A 22,030-nucleotide genomic window follows, 5' to 3' on the forward strand; every position below is an offset into this window, starting at 1 on the left:
AAAGCAATGTTTTTTTCCAAAACGTCAGTGAACAATCTCAACACCAGCACAGCAGTAGTTCGGCAGTTCTCAAACTCCTCCCTCCTCCCCCACCACAGACTACTTGAAAATTGCTAAGGGTCTTCGCAGACCACTTAATGATTTTTCTGCCTGTTTTAACAACTGGAATGCACTGGTTGGATGTCGTAAGATTTTAATTGTATTTTAATTGGTTATTTTATGTCTTATACATTGTATCTGGTTGTGTCATAGTTTGAATTCCATAGAATTTGAGTTGTAATACAACAAGACACAAAAGAATAAAAAATGCAATTTTAAATCAACGTGAATACTCTTTAACTACAAATTCACAGACATGCCGTGGACTACCTGCACGAAGCTAAGAAATATGCAGAAATCTGAATCATTGATTGACATACCTTTACGGCCTGTGACTATTGCCACAGGACTGTACCAATTTGTTTTTATGAACAGTTGAAATCAGGGACACGGCTACCTAAACCCGTCCCATTGGAATGGATAGACGCACACACTTATGATTAGATTGCAAACTGAATACACCAAGTTTTCACACACATATACCAGAATGGTAAGGCAGACTCAGCACAATGAGCCTCCAAGCCAATATTGGTAAGTTAAAGCGTTTGGTCATAGAAAAGAGCACAGATATACTGGGCGTAATGGAAACTTGGTGGAATGGAGACAACAACTGGGACATTGCTCTCTTTGGACACAAACTCTAAAGGGGGGAATAGGGAAGGGCATATTAAGAGGTGGTGTTACTCTGTACATCAAAGAGAACATATAACTGAGGAGGTGATATTGGGCATGAGTAATTTAGTACGGAGGAATTACTGTGGTCTCCCTGACCAAAAGGCTCAAGGTGATCTTGGAATGAGGAATCAATTAAAATGCAGCATCTCACAGCAATTCTGCAAAATATATACCAATACAGTATTGGCCTGAATATAAGCCACACCCACAAAAGTCAAGGGGGGGGGGGACAGAAAAAAGGACAATACCTGAATATAAACCACTCCCTTAAAATTGGGTTACAGGCTGCGGTTGGTAGAACTGTAACTCCAAGCCAATTTAAGCCTCCGATCTTGCAAGCCCACAAAAGTTACTGTACAATCGCTAAAATTGCAAATCGCTATTTAATTGCTACAATTCCGCAGGCACGCACACCCATAAATGGCAAATGAACAATCTCAAGCTCGCAAATCAGCAAGAAAACATTTTTTGTTCCGTTTTACCGTATGTTGTGTTTCAGCAGGGATATTGTAAAAGCCACTTTTTCTAAGGTCACAAATTTAAGCCACACTTTAACTTTTCATGCTCGGAATTTGGAAACAAAAGTGCGGCCCCCCACATCTTCTTTTTGCCCTGTCTGGTGTGTTTGTGTGTCTGTTATCAAGTGTGAGTGGGGTGAAGTATTATATACAGTCAAACCTCGGTTGTTGAACGTAATCCATTCCGGAAGACTGTTTGGCTTCTGAAACGTTTGACAACCGAGGGGCAGCTTCCGATTGGGGAAGCCGTGTTGGACATACGGGTTCAAAAAAGACATTAGAAAACTGGAGCATTTACTTCTGGGTTTTCGGCGTTCAGGAGCAGAAACGTACAATAACGAAGGTGTTCGGGACCCAAGGTTTTACTGTAATGATCTGTGAATATGTGAATATCTGCATTAAGGGGAACGGTTACAGGACTGTGACTTCATGTTGTAACTTGAAGAAACTTATAAACTGCAAAAAAGAAAAGTAGCAGTTAACAACCCATGTGCAGATTCTACTTGAGACTATTTATTTCAATGGGGGATTTTAGAACGCACTATAAAATTATGTATTATGGAAATATTCACTTTAAGGCAGTGGTGTCCAAACATTTTTCAAAGAGGGCCAGATTTGATGAAGTGAAGGGCCGTGAGTTGTTAACCTTTTTTAGGATTGGAATTGTTCAGCTTTTTTATGATTTTACCCCACAATTGCACAGTTGTTGAGCTTTTTCTAAGATTGAAGTTGTTGAGTTTTTTTTTAGGGTTGAAACTGTTGAGCTTTCTTGGGGATTGAAGTTGTAGAGGATTTTTTAGGATTTTACCCCACGAAATAAACTGCCACAGGGGCCGGATTAAACCAACCGGTGGGCCGGATTAGGCTCCTGAAATGGACTTTGGACATGCCTGCTTTAAGGAGATAGCTTCAACTCAAAGATTCAGCTATAGGAGCACAAGGAACTTCTGCTTCTGCAAAGGAATTGCCACTCTCCCCCATCCCATTTAACCTCCACCTCTGAAATTGTCTCAAGATCAGTGTCTGCAAATGTGCGAGAAGAGAATCAGTACCAATCGCATTCTGTTCAGAGAACAGCATCACTGGATCTGAAGTACCATTTTAAAACATGATTTTCATGCCAATGGGCTGATCACACCTATTATTCACGGTGAATGTGATACCAACATAAAGGGAGATATACACAAGTTACTACTGTCTGATGTGCACAGGCAAAAGATGAGAAGACAGAAATAAAATTTAATAAATACAATGACCTGGAAACACTGAAATCCAGTAGGTGAGTAAGAAAGCAGGTAACGTGTTCTTATGATGAGAAGCACCTCCTCCAATTATAGAGTTTTATGAAAAAGGTTGCTAGCAGTGCTACTAATAAATCAATATGAATGTGATTTGATATAATTTCATCCCCTTTAATATAACATGAATTTTCTGTGTGGTTTTTCCTCTGAAACTAGTTTCAGTAAGTACTACAATCTTTTTATACTCAGCAACAAACAGAATTAACAAAGGCAACAAGCAAATACAAAGAAATGGACAGGAGGTAGTTACGTACCGGAAAAAGGCAATTTCCCCTGAGAAAAAGAAATATAATGGACAAATAATTTCCTTATATTAAAATCAGTAATAATTAAAAACACAAGTGTTCTTCTGACAATGCCCAAAAGTTTCACTTTATCTAGTCAATATTTTGACATCTTACCAGTAATCTTGATGAAATAAGCAGAGACATTCCACACAGAATTTATATTATTTCTGCATCAATTAGACAGGCTCAGTCCCACTTAAGTGAATGTACTTAAGTGTGCATAACTGAGTGCAGGATCATATTAAATTACAACTTGCACATTAAAGATAGCATTTCAAAATTTTTAGAGACAAAACAAAATAAGGAGCTTTGTTTAACTGTCAGGAACTGCTCCAGTTTTTACTTTAAAAACTATAACGCATGAAATGATCTTCCTAGCAGATTCATCAGCCAGCAAAATGATAAACCCACTGTACCATATATAATCAATGTTCATATAGCTATATAGTTGAAGGTTAATTTTAATGAGCTCTTGCATTTCATATTGATCAGCTTTTACCACCATACAGCTAAAATGTAACCACATGCATGCCGTGTCACTTTAACAGCAGACAATGCCACATGATTTCTTTGAAATACTTGAAATAAGTCATATTAATAAATTAAATCTTATTCTAGAACGTAAGAATTACACAACGGGGCAGTAGTAGTCTCACTCCAAAGGCTTAGCATTCAACTTGGGGTATCGGCCAAGCAGTTTTAAACCAATGCTCAGAGGCAGTGGTTTAACTGATCTGGTTAAAAAGGATAAACAGGGCGGCAGGAACACAGTTCATCCTATTCTACACCAACTGCACTGGCTGTTAGCTTCCTGGCTCAATTCAAGCAGCGAGTTATTCCCCTTGAAATCTTCAATGCCCTGGGACACATATTCTTTGAATACAAATTCTCCCCATGTTAACCCAGTTCCTATATACAGTCTCTAAGTCAGACCCTGCTCTAAATACCCCCACCCCCCACCCAATGCTCCCAAGATTAGGGAACAACTCTTCTGAAGAGATCTGAAGTGCTATATTTCTTACAGCTTTTCAGAGAGGACACAAAATTGACCTGCTCCAAAGAGATGTTGAGCAGGCATTTCTAGTTCTGTGCCTGCTGCTATTGAGTAACTTTTAAAAAGTATGTCATTAGCTGAGACTTTTTATTAGCATTAGCAGCATTGTTTGCAAAGTGAGATACAAACAGTCCACGCTGAACCTGAAGTTCTAAATATATTTGAGCTTAGGCATCTTCCTATTTAGGGTGCTAGGTGTTACATTATTATAAGACGGTCTTTAGCAGGTTTCTAATATATATTTGTAGATAAATGTTTCACCACCAGTTACTTTCAGATGCAGAGCCACTTTGGAAATAGCAGAGATCAAATATGCCAGCCCTTTCGTATTTGGACTTTTCCATGTCATGTGTGAGAATGCATATAGCGATGTTTCTGTGGGTTTTAATGACAAGGAATACATTTGTAAACATTAAATAGGGTTTAATGATATACATTTTTAAAGGAAACATTTCAAATGAATATGCCATTCCTGTCCAATTCTCATATTTACCAAATAGTGCGGGTCCTGATTATCTCAGGAAATGGGCCAACCTTCCCACCAGTTATCGGACATGAATAAGTTTAAAGATTAATGATTTGCAATGGGTCTATTCTGAGTAGGACTTAGTTGAACAGAACCCCAAATGTAGAAATGATTTCTACAATGCTGCAAAAGAACTGCTTTTCACAATTTTCATTTCCCCCTTAGCTTATTTCATGTAGAACATCAATTGAAATGTGCTTCCACATGACACTTAGCTATTGCCCTAAGCAAACCTTCGGGTGACAACTTTAGAGTAGACATGTTTACTCTCAAGCTATAATGGTGGTTATGATTTTTGTGTTTGTATAAGACAGTCCTTACCTTACAAATATTTTAACATTATTCTATGAGGCTCTTTATTCTACATTGACAATATGATTGCATGCACACTACTAGCCAAAAAGTAGCTCCAAGGTCCATTTGCCATCAGGCGTGAAAATACCACAATTCATGACCTATGTCGTGTTGCACTCAAATAGCTCTGAGAGGAAATCTAAGTTCAGTCTATTTTATTATTAAAATTGGATTAAAGCTGAACTTTAGCACAATGGTATTAACATAGCAAATCACCCTTTTACAACTGTGCAACACCACAATAAAGTTTCCAAATGGATTTCATATACCAACAGACTATATGAACAGCTGATCACCCAGTTGCTTTGCCTCAACAATTCAGCTAACTCTAATTTATACATTCAAGGAGAGAACAAGAATGGTATTTTTGATCTAAAGAAAGTTTCATTTAGAAACTTCATGTAGGCCATTTCACATGTTTGGGTGAGCAGAATTTTATTTTTTTGTTTCAACAGCAGAAGACTTGTACATCTGATGTTCTCTTCAGCTTTGTCTGCATTAGGCATTCAATATATTTATCTGATAAGGAATGCAATTCAAATATATGGAATAAAGTGCTGTATAACTCAATGACCTCGTAAATACACACAGAAGTTTTGAGAAATTGTTAAGGGTAAATATGCATCTGAATACATTATAGATCAAAGTATGGGTGGTTAACATTTACTTTCCTGGTTGCAATATTCCAGGTTCTGAGGCAAAAAAAAAAAACACAGCTGAAAAGTCTTTCCTGTAGTATGTGTATTTCATTTGTTTTTCTAAAGGCGTATGTGCTGTTGTTGTTGTTTTTTCTATTCTCCCTTGTAGCGAGGGGGTCTTTTTTCTTTAAAAGCAAGAAGACCTTCAATTCTGTCTTTTGTTGGAATAGTCTAGAATGAACAAAAATCATTCTCAGTGCCCACATTTAAAGTTAAGTCTCATTTTCACACACCTTCACCCTCTAGAGCTGTCACGTTCAATTCATAATATACATACAGAAAGCGAAGGAAACCTGCAGCTGTTATAAATCAATCACAATTCTCTGTAGTCACTCTTTTGCTGATTTAAACCAGTGGAAAGGCTAGCTCATTGAGAGCAGTTTCCAACATTAAGATTATCCTGATGAAGGAGCATGTAAACACTTATTTTGCCATAAGCATGAAGGCTGAGAAATGGCTTCCTAAATCTGGTACCTGCTGCAAAGTTAAGAACTTTCATGCCGCACCTGACTGTGAAATTTCCCAGGCTTGACACAGAATGAGTTTACCTAAAAGAAGCTGATTTTGGCTCAACCCAGTACAAGCAAAAGTTAGCCTCATTACTGAGCTCAATTTGGGGGTAAATCTGCATGCATGGTGAAGGTGACAATGCCAGACTGCTATGGGATGGAAGAACAACTCTGGCCAAGAAGCTCCAGCTCATGACTGAAGTAAGCCTGAATGTATATTCTAGGGGTGCGCTCTGGCCAAAAAATTCAGATCTGTACCTGACACTTTAGAATGCAGCCTAAGTCACCCTGTGCTCAGTCTATATTCCCAGTAGCTCTGTGCTCTGTCTGATTCAAGTCATATTTTACATAGTTCTGTTTCCCACCATGGAGAACAAAAACCAGCTATGACATTTCCCCCTTCTGACAGATGTGGGTGGAATTTGCAGGCACTCCAGAATAGATTAAACCTGCCAAATGCATCAAATTTCATGGTGTGAGAGTAGGGCTCTTGTGCCTTTGACCAGAAAGAAATTCAACTATTTTAAGCTTATTCTAGTACAGAATGTTTCACCTACATACACTCTGTCAGACAGCTTGTTACTTGTGTGTGACTCTTATTTTTGGCCTCCACCCCACCTGCAAGACAGAATAACAGCTGCCCATGAAAATTTGGTGGATGCAGCAAAGGTCCAATCTAATTTCTAGGCCCAGAAAATCCTGGTGACCATGCTAGCTGGGGCTAATGGAAGTAGGGTGTCCAGCAACATTTGAAGTGCACCATGTTGCCCAACCCAGCTTTAGTAACTTATGGGAATATTTACCATTCGTTTTAACAGGGAGACACTAAGTGTGTGATGCATCCATTCAGCATAATGCATAAACAATGTATCTATTATTCTCACAAAACTATTGAATGCTTGGCAGGTATTTCCAGATCTGAATTAACAAACATTAGCACTATCAATGGTAAAAGTAAACTTTATATTAGGCCTATGATAATGAAAATGCAAGTCACTGACTACTTACATTTAGAAATGGAGAAATACTTACAATCTTTGACACAGGTGGATTTTTTTTTCATTTTGGGGTTTTGTTTTTTGGCACAAATTTGAGGTACATACCTGAGCATAACAAGCTTCCTCAATTGCTAAACCGGTTAGCAGGTCCACCTATGAAACCGATACATGAAATGTAGTAAAAAGATTTTTACACCATAATCACTGCTGGTGACATTTAAAAAACAAATTCTCAGAAAAAAGTAACAAAAGTAACTATCTTGAGAAACATTTCTACAGTATCTTAGGTCCAAATTTCATGTTTACATGCGAGTTTGCACATACATGTAAGTTTGCACATACCATATTTGATCATCATTGCAGGGTGATATTTTCCTTCAGCATTTTACTATGTTGAAATTGCACAAGTGGGTATGGAAAATTGGCTAATTTTAGTGGAAGCTAAACATTTGATCCTGTGTTCTGGTTATTTTTATGATCCTACATTATGTCTACTATATCCAATTTGGAGGTAAAATTGGTAAATTCAGTATTATTTTACATAAACAGAAACTGTATTAGAAAAGCCCAGTGCCTGTCCAAGTCGTGGCAAGAGCGCATGGAATCTCAGGCACCCACACAGGGTCTGTGTCCCTATGGAGAATAGAAGACACAACAGAGACAGTCGCGCTTTAAGAAGTACAGCTTTATCCACATATTTACACCTTCAGTCTGCATGGAGGGGGTTCAGATCGTACATGGCCCAAAACATTGCAGGCAGTCCTTCCTTCTCCCTCGCCAAGATGGATATCCCCCTTCTTCCCTTCTTCTTCCCAATAGCCCCTTGCCCTCTGCCAGAGCAGTTACCCTGGCAACCTTTCAAATCTCCAGTCTCTGGTCACACCTTGTCTTGTAAATGACTCACAATGGTTCTCTTAACAGCCCTAGTCTGACTAGGCTACCCAGGAATTCCTTTGCAGCTTATATTTTCTCTTCATATTACAAATAGTTCCAAATCCTAGCATTTATTAATTTTAGAGTTTAGGGCGACCCCCCCCCCGTTCTATAAATAAGGTTACCAGGCGTCCCCGTTTCCCGGGGACAGTCCCCAGATTTACAGCTTTCTTAGCATTCACATGTACGTAACGATAAATGTCTCCGTATTCATTGAAAGAAATCTGGTAACCTTAAAGGGACCCCTGACCATTAGGTCCAGTCGTGGCCAACTCTGGGGTTGCGGCGCTCATCTTGCTTTATTGGCCGAGGGAGCCGGCCGAGGGAGCCGGCGTACATGTGGCCAGCATGACTAAGCTGCTTCTGGCGAACCAGAGCAGCGCACGGAAATGCCGTTTACCTTCCCGCCGGAGCAGTACCTATTTATCTACTTGCACTTTGACGTGCTTTCGAACTGCTAGGCTGGCAGGAGCAGGGACCGAGTAACGGGAGCTCACCCCATTGCGGGGATTTCAACCACCAACCTTCTGATTGGCAAGTCCTAGGTTCTGTGGTTTAACCCACAGTGCCACCCGCGTCCCTCTGGTAACCTTACTAAAGCAATATAATGAAAACCTGAGCCCAGCAGTCCAGTGTTTATGAACAGGTACTGCACAAAGGTAAGTGAAAGACAGTGAAATGTAATGCAGCAAGAAGCAGTCTCCATTTAGACCCAGGGATATTTAAAAAGCAGTTTAGGAAATCAATTTGAGGGTTTTGGTTTCAAGAAAATCTTACAAATAGCTGTGCTGAGCACATAAAAGTGTGTTTATGCACCGCAACATGATATCCCAAAAGACTTGGAATAGAGTTCTTTTCATAGGTACCTTTATTTTAGATTTATTAAAAACTACTTTCTGTGAAAGGTAAGATAATGCTGCTACTTGGTGTTAATTCTTTTAATTTTTTATAATAGTTTTTATTAAATTGAGAATTTTACATTTCCAAATAAACATTTTACAAACTTTAAAAAATCCAATGACTTCCCTTCTTCTCTTCCCTTGGTTTGTTTTACATATCATACATCCCTGCATATTTTACTATAACCATTCAAAATCAGTTTTCCACTTTTACAGCCATCAAAAATTATTTACTCTGTTGAATTTATCTTAGTGCTGCCAGCGTTTTCAGCTGTATAGTTATTTTCCATGTACAGTGGTGCCCCGCAAGACGAATGCCTCGCAAGACGGAAAACCCGCTAGACGAAAGGGTTTTCCGTTGTGGAGGTGCTTCGCAAAACAAATTTCCTATGGGCTTGCTTCGCAAGACGAAAATGTCTTGCGAGTTCCTGCGGGGTTTTTTTCCTCCCCCCCTTTTTCCCAAGCCGCTAAGCCACTTATCAGCTGATCCGCTAAGCCCGCTAATGGGCTTGCTTCGCAAGACGAAAAAACCGCAAGACGAAGAGACTCGCGGAACGGATTCTTTTCGTCTTGCGAGGCACCACTGTATTCAATAAACGTTTCCCAGTCTTCTTTAAATGTATCTTCTTCTTGCTCTTATTCTATATGTTAAGTCTGCAAGTTGTGCATATTCTGTCAACTTAAGTTGCCTATCCTCTTATTTGGGACCTCGCTCACTTTCCATTTGGGGGCTAACAAAACATGAGCCACAGTTGTTGCATACATATATAACCTTTTCTGACACCCAGGAACTTCAGTCTGGGTTATCCCCAACAAAAAGGACTCTGGTTAAAACTGAAGGCTGAAGATAGCTGCATGTCAAAATTTGCCGCCAATCCCCAGGGTATGTGTGTGTAGGTCAGAATTAAAGTTGCTGCGAAGGTGGGCAGCGAGGAAGTGCCAAAACCTTCCATTCCAATGGACGTCAGAGACAATAAGCAACGCCCGCCAAAGAAAAATGATGGGAGAAGCAGTTTCAAAGGAAATGTTTGGCATACTTCCCTACCACTAATGTACTTGAAACAATTTCCCCACATCTGCTTTAACCAACATCAGATTGGGCTTCTGTCACATCTACTTTACCCAGTAATATAACTATAAGATTCCAGAGTTTGCTTTTTCCCTCTTTCATTCTGTGTCATGTCTATATTGCAAGCATGAGATCAGAGATCACCTTGCTTTTTATTTATCTGGAAGCTGTTTTGGAAGCCTTTTTTTGCTGAAGAGCTTGGTAAAATAAATGTTTTCAATAACTAAACTGAGATAGCAAGCACGAACATGTTCTCTTACCTCCATTCCTTGATTGATGGCCAGTTTTGCAACTCTCATTGCTACTGGTCCCTAAAATTAAAAATATATTCAATTTAAGTTTTCCACATACAAAGGAGGATTTGTAATAAAAGAAAAATAGCTTAATGGCTCACTTTAGCATTCTCAGAATCTGATAGTAGTATTGATTACTGTGAGAAGAACCAGATTTTCACTACTCTGCTAGACGTTTGGGAAAACCCCACAGAACACAAGCACATTTTGGGGTAAGTGTTTGGGACTCATACTTTTGGCATCCTGAGCTCAACAGTTCTACGTACTGGTTGTGTCTGCCGTTCAATGAAGTGCTTTTTTATATCTCATGCCAGAGCACTGTATGAGGAAAATGAAACTAAATCCAAATATGATCTTCTGCCTGTTTACGCAAGCTCTTGAAAACGTAAGAGCTGTAAGAACTGCTATCAAACATACCAATTTAACATTGCACAAACTCTTCCAATAGTGTTTCCACAACCATTATAATATATATAGCTTAATACTCCTTTTGTAGTATTTGAAAACTGATCTGGAGGTTGGTAATTGGATGGGACTGCACTCTCTTTGAAAAATCAAGTTCAGTGGTACTTTGGTTCTCAAATTTAATCTGTTCTGGGAGTCCATTCGACTCCCTAAACAGTTCGAAAACCAAGGAGTGGCTTCTGATTAGCTGCAGGAGCTTCCTGCACTCAATTGGAAGCTTCAGAAGCTGCATCGGATGTTCAGCTTCCAAAAAACGTTCGCAAACCAGAACACTCACTTCTGGATTTGTGGCGCTCAGGAGCCAATTTGTTCGGGAGCCAAGCCGTTCGACTACCAAGGTACCACTGTACTCAGCTTCAGAATTCTTCTGGACTCAACACCATTGGTGGATGCTAGTGACTGCAAATGCCTTTTACTAACTTGGGATATGACTCTAACTAGAAAAGGGGGAGGACTTTGCCTCAAATACTTATGCCCAGCTTACCTCCAAACATGACTACTGTATTGTGCTTTATGTTGGCCTACCTTTAAATACACTTCCTTTGGTATAGAATGCAGCCAGCTGAAGGCTTTGCAAGGCAAAGTGTTTGGTTCATTGGTTACCTGTTCACTTTGGAGCCCAATTTCATGTACTGGCATTGTTGGTCAAGTACCTGATTGGCACCTGATAACCTACCTGTCATCATTGCAAATTAGATCAGCAGACACAAGAGACAGGACATTTTCTATGGTGGCCCAGTATCTGTAGAATTCCCCCCAAAAGCTTTATGTTTGGCTCCTTCCCTATTTAAATGGACTCCGAAGGCTTTTCAATTTTGACGTGTGTTTAGATAGGGCAGGAAAGTAAGTTGCTGCCCTTAAAGTATTTAATTGGTTTAATCTGGATTGTTAAACTGGACTAGTCTGTATTTTATGCTGCTAGTTAAGCTCAAACACATACTGTTTTGTATCTGAACTGCTTTTATCATACAGCTTGTGAGTTCTGAGGCTATTTACTCTGAAAAGTGGCATAAATATCCTGAAATTTAAAAAAAGGAAGTGAAAGTTTATTTAGTTTTAAAACTAAACACTCTACCAGCTCATAAATTACAAGTGTATTAATCATTTCTATTATCTTGTAACTATCTTTCTTATTCTGGTTACATTTAGTGCCTAACATTCTATGAATCTTACGACGTCATTCTCACATAATTTCCCCCAATGTGTTCTTTCCATACATGATCTGAGCTATTCTTTGATCAAGTGGGCATGTTCCATGCCATAACCTCTTATTTTCAGTTACTTTCAGCATTCATAATACCTTAGCATGGTGCACTGCATGCCTTTTTAGATTGCGCAAGTTTGCCGCGATAGCAAAGTTTCATTAAACACTATCAGACAGGAAGGAGCATAAAGCAAGCCACAGATTTGGAAATTACCGTACTTCCTACAACCAGCATTAGCTGGACTCAAGTGTAACTGCTTGTCTCAGTGGGACAAAAGTTGTTAGATGTACTCATTACAGATCCAGGTTATTCTACAAATGCTTTTGAGCACACTGGTTGATTAATACAGTTGGACAAATACAGCAAACAATGGCTTGTTGCACATCATGGTAAGCCAAACTATGGTCTATTGCAATACACAAACTTACAGGCTCCCAGGGAGAAGCTTGCAGCCACTATGCTTGTCCAATTTTTACTTCCATGACATGCTGAGTGGTTTGGTTTAGCATGCTGATTTTAACCTCAGCTTGTGGTTAAGCTCTCTCCTCAATAACCACAAGCTATAGATCAAAACAGGTTACGACCGAATTGGACAAACAGAAGAAACTGGGAAATGTCTGTATACTATCAAATGAACCCTGCTTTCAGTATTGGCAAAGCATTACTAAGGTGACATAAAGAGCAACTACCATTATTTGAATTGTGAATGGGATGTATCTGGTGGAAAACAACTGGTAGATATAGCAAAATTGATAATGCAGAGGAATCTTTAAATGTGCTCTCTTGAGTCATGTGAATTATAGAAGAATTTTCAACCACAATGCCATTCTGTAGAGCAAGACCAGAAAGTAACGAAATAGACAATTCATTATAAATATGTATAAAATACATTTTTTAAAGAATATGTAAAGCTACATACCTAAACACATTTACATGCATGCAAATCCCATCAGTTAATGGAATTTGCTTGTGTTTAGAATTTGAGCCTCCAATTACAAAGTGCCTGTTCAATACTTTTTGTTCATGCAGAGAATCTGTAGATTTTAGTTTGGAAAACTGAATAGGAAATTCTAGAGACAAAGAAATAACAAAAAAAATTGCCATAGTGAGAATTCTACTGACAGCCTCATAGAAACAAACACGGCTAGGCATGGATAACATGCATGGAAGGTTTAAACATAACAGTAATCTTTAAAATTTAGCCTTAAACTTTGTAAAGGTTACAACAAACAAAAATACATATGGATTTAAAACACAGGTATAATAATGGCAGAAGGAGGAAATGCTTAAGAAAGATCTCAAATAGTACCATGAGGAACTGCTAAATTTGGGCTTCTATTTGTTTAATTATATTTTGTAGCAATCACATTTTTAGCTTTCCCCCAGTTCTTTTCTCCACTCCACTTCAATGAAAAGTAATTGATAATTTAAACAACTCTCTCAATTTGGATTGTACCTGAGGTAAAAATTCTTTTGCCAGAGCTAACGCCTTTCTATAAGCAGCATCTCCTGCGTCATTCTGTTCCACGGCGTGACCCACCAATCCTATCGATTTTGCTTCTTCACCATCAACTACACGTGCAGAAAAGATAAGTTCTTTTGCCAAAGATACTCCAATTGTGCGTGGTAGCCTTTGCGTCCCTCCTGTGGTTTAGGAAAAACAAGAGAGGAAGCGCAAACATTGATTCTGCAGTAATTTAGCTTAACCAAGTATTGCCACTAACAAACATTTATACCTCACATCGGCCACTATAAGGGTTATCAGAATGGCTTACAATAATTAAAAGGAACCCAGCTACACATTACACTCAACTGGCCAAACTTCACTTGCACCAGCCAACAGGTACCTGCTCTCAGATTTCCAAAAATACTTAAAATATACAAAAATCTGTGAAACAGGCGCAGCTTGCAGTCCTAGACTATTGTTACCTCTACAGGAACAAGAAGTTGAAAATCATGTTGTTCTGTCAAAATGGTAAATGAGCCTTTATATTACTGGAAACAAAACATATTTGCAATTGAAGGAGGCCTCCCTAGAATGGTATGCATAATAATTCTTGAAATTTTCAAGGGGATGAATTTTAAGTACAGAAATCATTGGTGATGTTGCAGGTCATTTGAACCTGGTTCAAAGCAAACTTCACAGGTTCAGAAGACCTGCCTCATGGCCTCAGTACACACAGGATATGTTTGATCTCTTCAAGGATTCTGTCTATGCTCTCAGTCTGAACAAACGAAGAAGTATCCAACAAAATGGGCAAGATGCCCCTATGAACCAGAAGCAAATCAGCATTCAAAGAGAAGCTCAAGCCAATGGAATCTTTAGCCACAAAATCTCCTAGACTCATTCTTAAATCTCCCTATATGTGTGGAATGGCAATGCCCAGCACTTCTATCAGGTCACAACTACCCAGCAACCAACATCCTAGCACAGTTTTTTTTTTTTAAAAAAAAAAGCAAACGAAATACAAAGACACTGATGTGGTACCAGAATAAATCTCTATGGATTAATTCACCTATTCACTTTTAATACAATAAGCAGCCATCTCATCAATAATTAAGAGAAACACAGAAACTGGTATTTGGCCCAACAGATACAGGTGCAAATTCTAGTTATTATTAAGCAACAGGCTAGTAAGCCTTCTAAAGAGTCACAGCAGCTTCAATCAAGCACAATCTGATAGTGTATCTGCTGCATGATCTGCAATGATAATGTACAAAAAGTGTGTACTTCCTGCCAACCGCAATCAGAAAAAGGAAGTTACACCCAATATATAAAGTAACTACTTAGAATAGACAATCCATCAAGATATTGCAGATGAGTACTGTTAATCTTTTAATAGTGCAACATTATTGAATGAAATAGAAAGGCTACATTTCTTTAAAACAATACTACTTTATTTTTAAACATAAAAGTGCAAGTTTCCAATTGTGGCAAATATTTCTATTGCCTCAGCATGACAATTACGTTTCCACTAATTCTTAATCCACTAAATAGTCAATGAGGATACCGTATTTTTCATACTATAGGGCGCACCGGCCCAAAGGACGCACCTCGTTTTTTTGGGGGGGGGGAATGAATAAAAAAAAATTATTTCCCCCCCAGCCACGGCTGCCGCACGAAGCCTTGCACACGCCTGCCCGAAGCACGGGGCACCCTCCGGAGGGCTCCGCGTGCTTCGGGTGGCAGGCTGCCGCCCCAAGCCTTGCGCGCCCGGCGGGACCTCCTGCCAGGCACGCAAGGCTTGCAGACACTCGCCCGAAGTACGGGGAGCCCTCCGGAGGGCTCCGCGTGCTTCGGGCGGCAAGCTGCCACCCCAAGCCTTGTGCGCCTGGCGGGACCTACCGCCGGGCGTGCAAGGCTTGCAGACACTCGCCCGAAGTACGGGGAGCCCTCCGGAGGGCTCCGCGTGCTTCGGGCAACAGGCTGCCGCCCCAAGCCTCGCGCGCCCGGCGGGACCTCCCGCCAGGCGCACAAGGCTTGCGGACACTCGCTGGGGCTGCAGGCTGCTGCCCGCAAGCCTTGTGAGCCCGCGGGAACTCCCACCGGGCTTGCAAGGCTTGCAGATAGCTTCCTGAAGCCTGGAGAGCGAGAGGGGTCGGTGCGCACCGATGCCTCTCGCTCTCCAGGCTTCAGCGAAAGCCTGCATTCGCCCCATAGGACGCACACAGATTTCGCCTTCATTTTTGGAGGGGGAAAAGTGCGTGCTATGGAGCGAAAAATACGGTAAGTCAGTATGGAAATAAAAGAAGCAGTGGACATCCAAATCCTCTGCACCATTGCCATTTAGAGATTGGGGTAATATTACTGTTTAGTTCCATCTCAAGAAACAATGGAGGTGGAAAATAATCTTTTAACTGTAACTGACTCAGCAATTAGTCAAATATTTACCCCAACATCCCTCAACATTCTCACCATTTTAAACTTCTTTCCTTCCTCCCAGAACAGCGCAGGTTGGGGAAACAGGACCAAAAAAGCCCATAATATTCACTTGTGGCTTGGAAACTGGTACCAAGCACGCTGCAAACTCCTCTCTCCTTTACATTCCTTTTTTTCCTACAGGGCAGAAAGCACTTTTGCAGGCTAGAACAGTCCCACATTCTTCCAGTTCCTGTAGCACCTCCATGGCAGTTCTCAGGTGGAAGTTCTGATGGACACACTCCCAGCCCAGATTGTGGCAAATCCTTTAGTAAGGTTTGCAATCTTGCAGTCACTGCAGAGTTCGTACTGACACTGGAAAGTCCTAGAGTAGGCAGATTACAGATTTTTAGGGCAGGGTGGCTAACCTGTGTCCCTCCAGCTGTTGCTGAACCACAATCCTATCACTCCTGAGTATTGGCCATGCTGGCTGGGGCGACAAGTGTTGTAATTCAGCAACAAATGGAAAACCACTGGTTAACCACTCCCCAGCCACTCCGGTCTAAGGGAAGGCTTATGCTTTTATGTATGTAGGAAGATACAGGCGCCTGGGCACTCAGTCTTTCGCAAGTCTGGGCTCCACCATGCTAATTTTCACCAAATACATATATGAACAGTTTTTAAGAACCTCAAATTATTCTCCATGAAAGTAAACCTAAATCTAATCCTGACCAGAAGTTAAGGCACATTAAGAAGAAAAGCACAGTAGGGCATACAACTAAAAACAGCTATTCAGAAATAAATCAAAAGTTAAAGCAGTACAAGTTATAATTCAAGTAAAGCGTACAACTAAGAAATTCATAGCTATGGAATAAAAAACATATTGTATTTCTTCTACTCATAGTACCATTATGTCATAGTTGCGATGCCCCCTAGCCTCAGCACCCAAAGCAGCGGAACCAGTACCGCTGCTGTAAATCCACCTCTGAAATGTACCATGCTAATTAATACAATGAGTGGTGAGGAACTCAAGGCAATTCCACAAGGTAGGTTATATTTTGTTCAATACAGTATTGTGTAATTTAAGGCTTTCCAACCACTCTTAATACTGCATCTATACGTTTAAAAAAGCATCAAGAACACTTTCCCAAGATAAATACAGTGAGAGGATAAATATTATGCATCACTAACAATAATTTTGCTCTAATCAAGCAGCTAGCTGCTTTTTATAAGCTGCCATAAGAATGATTCTTTCATAAAACACAAATACCCTATGTAGAGTATACAAGGATGGAATATAATCAGCTAACAAGATGACTATTTCCAGAAATGTAGCAATGATGGACTGCAATTAGTAACAGGCCAATGGTTAAATTATTTCTAGGGCACTTGGTGTTATGTTCATGAAATAAGAAGTGGCCTTGCTGCCAGTGCATCATTATTTCTATGACTGTGTGTTTTGACCACCAAATAAATCTCATAGCTTGGACCAGCGCCCCAAACCAGTGACCTACTTTCAATGGGGTGGGAAAAGAACGGAAAATCGTCCTATGAGAGTAGATTAGCTGAAAGTCTTCATGTAGCAGAATACTAGCATCCTGTAAGCAGTTGAACCACACACACACAAAAGCTTTCGATTCTAATTGATCACTTAGAAAAAGCTATTTTATACTATTTTCACATGCCAATACACAGCCTCAAAAATCAATGATTCAAATATTTACTTTTAGGGACAATAACTTGTTTAAAATATTTTTCTATAATCCAATATTGGAGTCAAACTAAGCACAAAAATTGCTTTACTTTATTAAACTGAGAAAAAGTTTTAGAAAAATAATAATTAAGTCCACTGTTCTCAAGACATCTGTGGGAGTAGCATGGTGAATAATATGAACACAGGCATCTGTCCATAATGACAGATCTGCGAACATTAAGGAATAACATATCATTTAAGAGATGCTGCTGATATAATTCAACCAGAAACAAGTCCTACTAGCTGGTCTTACTTTACTCAAGAAGTTGACATTTATGAGCATACAGATAAGCACACAGCGGTTTGTAAAATGTTTCACTTTACTTTTTACACAATCAAATGTGTACAAATTAACCCTTCTTCAAGGTAAGGGTTAATGTAACAAAAGCTTCATAATCAGGTTGTTACAAATATTACCTTGACTTACCAGCAAGCCTCCAAATGTGGTTTTCACCAATTGCTTCCCATCACCCCCCACCCCCGCCATCAACTGCCATGTGCATAGGCTTGGGTGGAGTTGGGGCTTGCTTTCATTTGGGAGGTAAAAAAGACTATAAATAGGAATAAATCATTATGTTTCCTACTCCCCCCACCTCAAATCTCATCAAATGCACATTAAGAGCTTGCCTTTCTCCCAAATCCTCCAGCATGCACAGAGGCTAAATTCTTTCACATTTGGTTTAAGAGTAGTACATGAAGACTTCTGCTGTATCTTACCTACTCACAGTGCAAGCAAGAGTTTGGAAAAGGAAATGCCAGATGTCCTTCTTGGCAGAAGGCCTGGGGCATTGACAGATTAACAGTCACTCACTTACAAAGTATAACTCGCATCTAACATCTTTTCTAGATAATGTATTTAAAATATTTATATATCACTTTTCTATAAATATATATATACGAAGTGGTTTACAACTTCAGCATATATTGACCCTAGTTCACACATACCAAGTGACAGATCAAAATACTATGCATTAGATTAGGCTTTGAAAACCAGGATTTTAATATTGTTCTCCAATATTCATATTGTGTCTCTGATGCATCAGCTCTAGAAATATTTATCAAGCGAATTACAAAGAGATTCATTTGAATTAAGTCTTATTTTAACTACTTCTTTAAAAAAAAGGATGTACAAACCACAGTTCTCTGTAATTTACAGAAGCAGAACTAATCCACCTATTTCTATTAACAATGTGCATACTTAGTTTAATTACTTGGAAACCAGGGTGGCTGTTCAAACATCTGCTTTCTACACTATTAACAATTTCCCTGGAGGCTATTTATTTTAAAAGAAACATAAAATAATTATTACCTAATATTTTAAATTCAAACAAAACCAAATATTCAGCAGACTGGCAAAGCTGAGAAACAATTTTTTATTGCAAAAATAAGCCCTTAGATTCTCAGATTCTGATGCCAGAATCTACAGTTAGTTGGATCTTGCATAGAAATATGCAAACTTCCATTTGATAATACAGATTTTTGTTATTATCTGAAAATGAAAAATTAAGATCTCAAACTCTTCATCGGTCAGGTTGATAAATGTAAAATGCCACACACTTCAGTTGTAGTAGGGAGAAGACAAAGGTTTCCAAATTTTTCTACATATATATATATATATAAACAACAAAAGGAAGCACGCGTGCTCTCTCTCTCTCTCTCTCTCTCTCTCTTACACTTAGCCAATAAAACTAAACAGGATTATAACTGACTTAATGCTTCTTGAAACTATAGTAAGATGACAATAGTTAGTGATTCTATAAAGCAGCTGGCACCACACCTTTAATATTGGAAACAATTAGCCACCAGTAATGGACATCAATGCAGCCAAAGGGAATAATAATCAGAAAAACACAGAACCCTGATAAGGGCTTACATGCCCAGGATTCCACTGATCATCTCTCTCTAGTGAATTTCCATTCTTCACTTCAAAAACCAGTTCTCCTTTCCCCCTAATACTGATTTAAATATAAAGAATTTTCATCTACAACAACTTATGGGAGCATGTAGCGCTGTGGTCTAAACCACTGAGCCTCTTGGGCTTGCCAATCAGAAGGTTGGCAGTTTGAATCCAAGCAACGGGGATGTTTAAAAAATGTGTGATAGAAACTTAACTTAACTCATCCTGGGGCCAAACAGCACTTCCTAAGCATGACCATCTGAGTAGGACCCGGACCACCACAAAGCAGTGCCACCCAGCCCTAACTCAGCCAACTGCTCCAGAAAGATACCCTGGTTGTATCAATAGCTGCTGAGAGGCAGAGGAAAATTAACAGGGACACATATTCCTTGTCTTTCTCCCAACATAGGTCTCCCAAAGAGGCGACCAAACAGTTTCTATGTAAAATCTAAGCTGATTTCTAAAACCTTCCTTAAACACCCCAGAGATAGTTTTGATGTGTTTCAAAGGATATTAAAAGAAATACATTTTAATTTTTAAAAGGTTTAATTTACCAACAAAACCAAAGACACATGTAACGATCGAAGCTTATTATATTACTATGAGAAGATTTCATACCTGCACCAGGAATGATAGCTAACTTCGTTTCAACGAGACCCATTTTTGCAGAAGTAGCTTAAAACAAACAAACAAATAAACAGACCAATGTTAGTTTTTATAAAATTTGCATGTGGCTTTAGGAAAAAAAAAACTATACGAAATAAGCGGTTCATGCACTGAATCTGCTTTTTTTTTAAAAAAAAGTATTTAAAGCGGCATTTATATATTTTTATGTATAAAAAAATTACAGCGAAGGCATCTGCCTGATATCAATAGGCAGGAACTTCCTAATATGCGTACATTACACCACGCTGAATAAATATGCTTGCAAGTTGGAACCGTCTTGTGAAATACACTTTTTCTTTTCTGTTTAAACAACAGTAATGTTTCTGTGTGAAAGATGGAGGGCTGCAGAACCAACAGACAGGATGTATTTTGTTCATTAGTCCAGGCTTCTTCAATACAATACAGGAAGAGAGAAATCCCATATATACGTACAACTACTCAGGATTGTCTGGACTAGAGAACAATACGTATAGCAAGCTAGAAGGCAGATCTGCTTGACAAGTAAACCAAGTGAAACACATATGACATGGGCAGGATGCAGAAGACTAGCTAACAGGACAGTAATTATCTCCATCAATGGTTATGTATTTTGTATCCTATTCAGGATCTGTTAAGAGAAGAGTGTTTGCCATAATCTTTTGGCAGCCAGTGTGACATGTTAAAAGTAGGTTAACTTTAAATCCCCACCCAGCTGTAATGATGACTAGGTAGCCTTGAGCAACACATTGCTTCTCAACTGAACCTACTTTCACATTATAGTTGTGAGAAGCGGAGGGGAAGAAATCTCTTTAATAAATAAAAGTGTGTGTGAATAAAATGGGACAATCCCACTTATTCTGTGCTACTTGAGAGGAAGAGTGGGATCCAGATGTGATTCTGGTAATTCTATTATTCTTGAATAGTATAAAGGGGCAGGACCAGTGATTATATTTTAAAAAGTCAAGGGATACGCCTAAATGATTATATTTGTAGTCTTCCCTAATCTTCAAGTTTAGAGCAGTTTATAGAACCGTCTAAGAACCAAGTATCTCTAATTGTTATCAAAGGACTTACAATCAGCTAATTATAAAAGGAAACAAAAGAAGGCAAAACAATGAAAGGAGTACAGGTAACTCACAACTTACACTTATTTAACATATGCACTTGCAGTTTTATGTGCGTTGCCAAAAAGGTATATATATATTAATGATGCAAAAATGGTATGCCAGGGGGTTGGAGAAAGGGACCATTTTTAGCTGGTGAAGCAGGAACAGCTGGCAATGTTGGTGCTGTTTTCACTGTTCTTTCTCCTCTCAAGAATTACAGGGAAACACTAAGAACACTTTCAGCTAAATCTTGCGCACGTCTACTCAGAAACAATGTACAGGACTGCAGTCTCATTGGGTTTCCCCCTGCAACTAAGTAGTATGTGGCAATTCAGGTAGACAACTGCCTGGGAAAGGCTTTTCAGCCAGCATCTTACGCTGAAATGCTATAACCTCTTATATGGGAATTAGTCCAATTGAATTCAGTGGGACTTATTCCCATACAGACATATACAGGATTGCATCATTAAGCCTGCCCCCTTATCCTCTAACTAGCTTGTTACCTACAGTGCCAAAAGTTACCAACCACAGTAAGTTTATCTACTCCAGATGCTCTCCAAAGAGTAAGAACCTAATGAAAGTGCAACCTTTACCAAAGCGAGAGAAAAGTTCTAAGCTTAAGAACTGTGTCATCTTAATGTTCAAAATTGCGTAAAATTAATTCGGTACTGAAAAAACAAGCTCTCCTTGGTAACAGTTAAACAAACTTCCTACAATATTGAGTGGTAACAGTAAAAAAAGAGAAAGCCTTACCTGCCACTCTTATGTCACAGGCTAAAGCTAATTCTAGGCCACCACCTAATGCAATGCCATCTATTGCAGCAATAGTTGGTACTGGAAGGTTAGCTGAAAGGTAAAACAACAATTAACAAAACAAAGATATGGAA

At 39.2% G+C, this 22,030-nt stretch overlaps 1 protein-coding gene across 3 annotated transcripts in view; it reads right to left on the minus strand.

Moving 5' to 3' along the window:
- Window positions 1-4,952: 4,952 nt before the first annotated feature.
- AUH (AU RNA binding methylglutaconyl-CoA hydratase) overlaps window positions 4,953-22,030 on the minus strand; it is a 30,775-nt gene continuing 13,697 nt past the window's right edge. For 2 of the 3 annotated variants that reach the window (XM_081930740.1, XM_081930739.1), the window contains 6 exons: window positions 21,897-21,989; window positions 20,011-20,067; window positions 13,340-13,527; window positions 10,181-10,231; window positions 7,125-7,172; window positions 4,953-5,683 (listed from right to left, as the gene is read on the minus strand). In XM_081930740.1, the coding sequence (XP_081786866.1) occupies window positions 5,606-5,683; window positions 7,125-7,172; window positions 10,181-10,231; window positions 13,340-13,527; window positions 20,011-20,067; window positions 21,897-21,989 (515 nt within the window). In that variant the 3' untranslated portion in view covers window positions 4,953-5,605. Of the gene's footprint in view, window positions 5,684-7,124; window positions 7,173-10,180; window positions 10,232-12,802; window positions 12,954-13,339; window positions 13,528-20,010; window positions 20,068-21,896; window positions 21,990-22,030 lie in introns of those variants that run through there. The other variant, XR_014172988.1, reaches the window with a different exon arrangement.

The sequence above is a fragment of the Podarcis melisellensis genome (genome assembly GCF_964234715.1).
Source record: "Podarcis melisellensis genome assembly, chromosome: 11".
NCBI lineage: Eukaryota > Metazoa > Chordata > Lepidosauria > Squamata > Lacertidae > Podarcis > Podarcis melisellensis.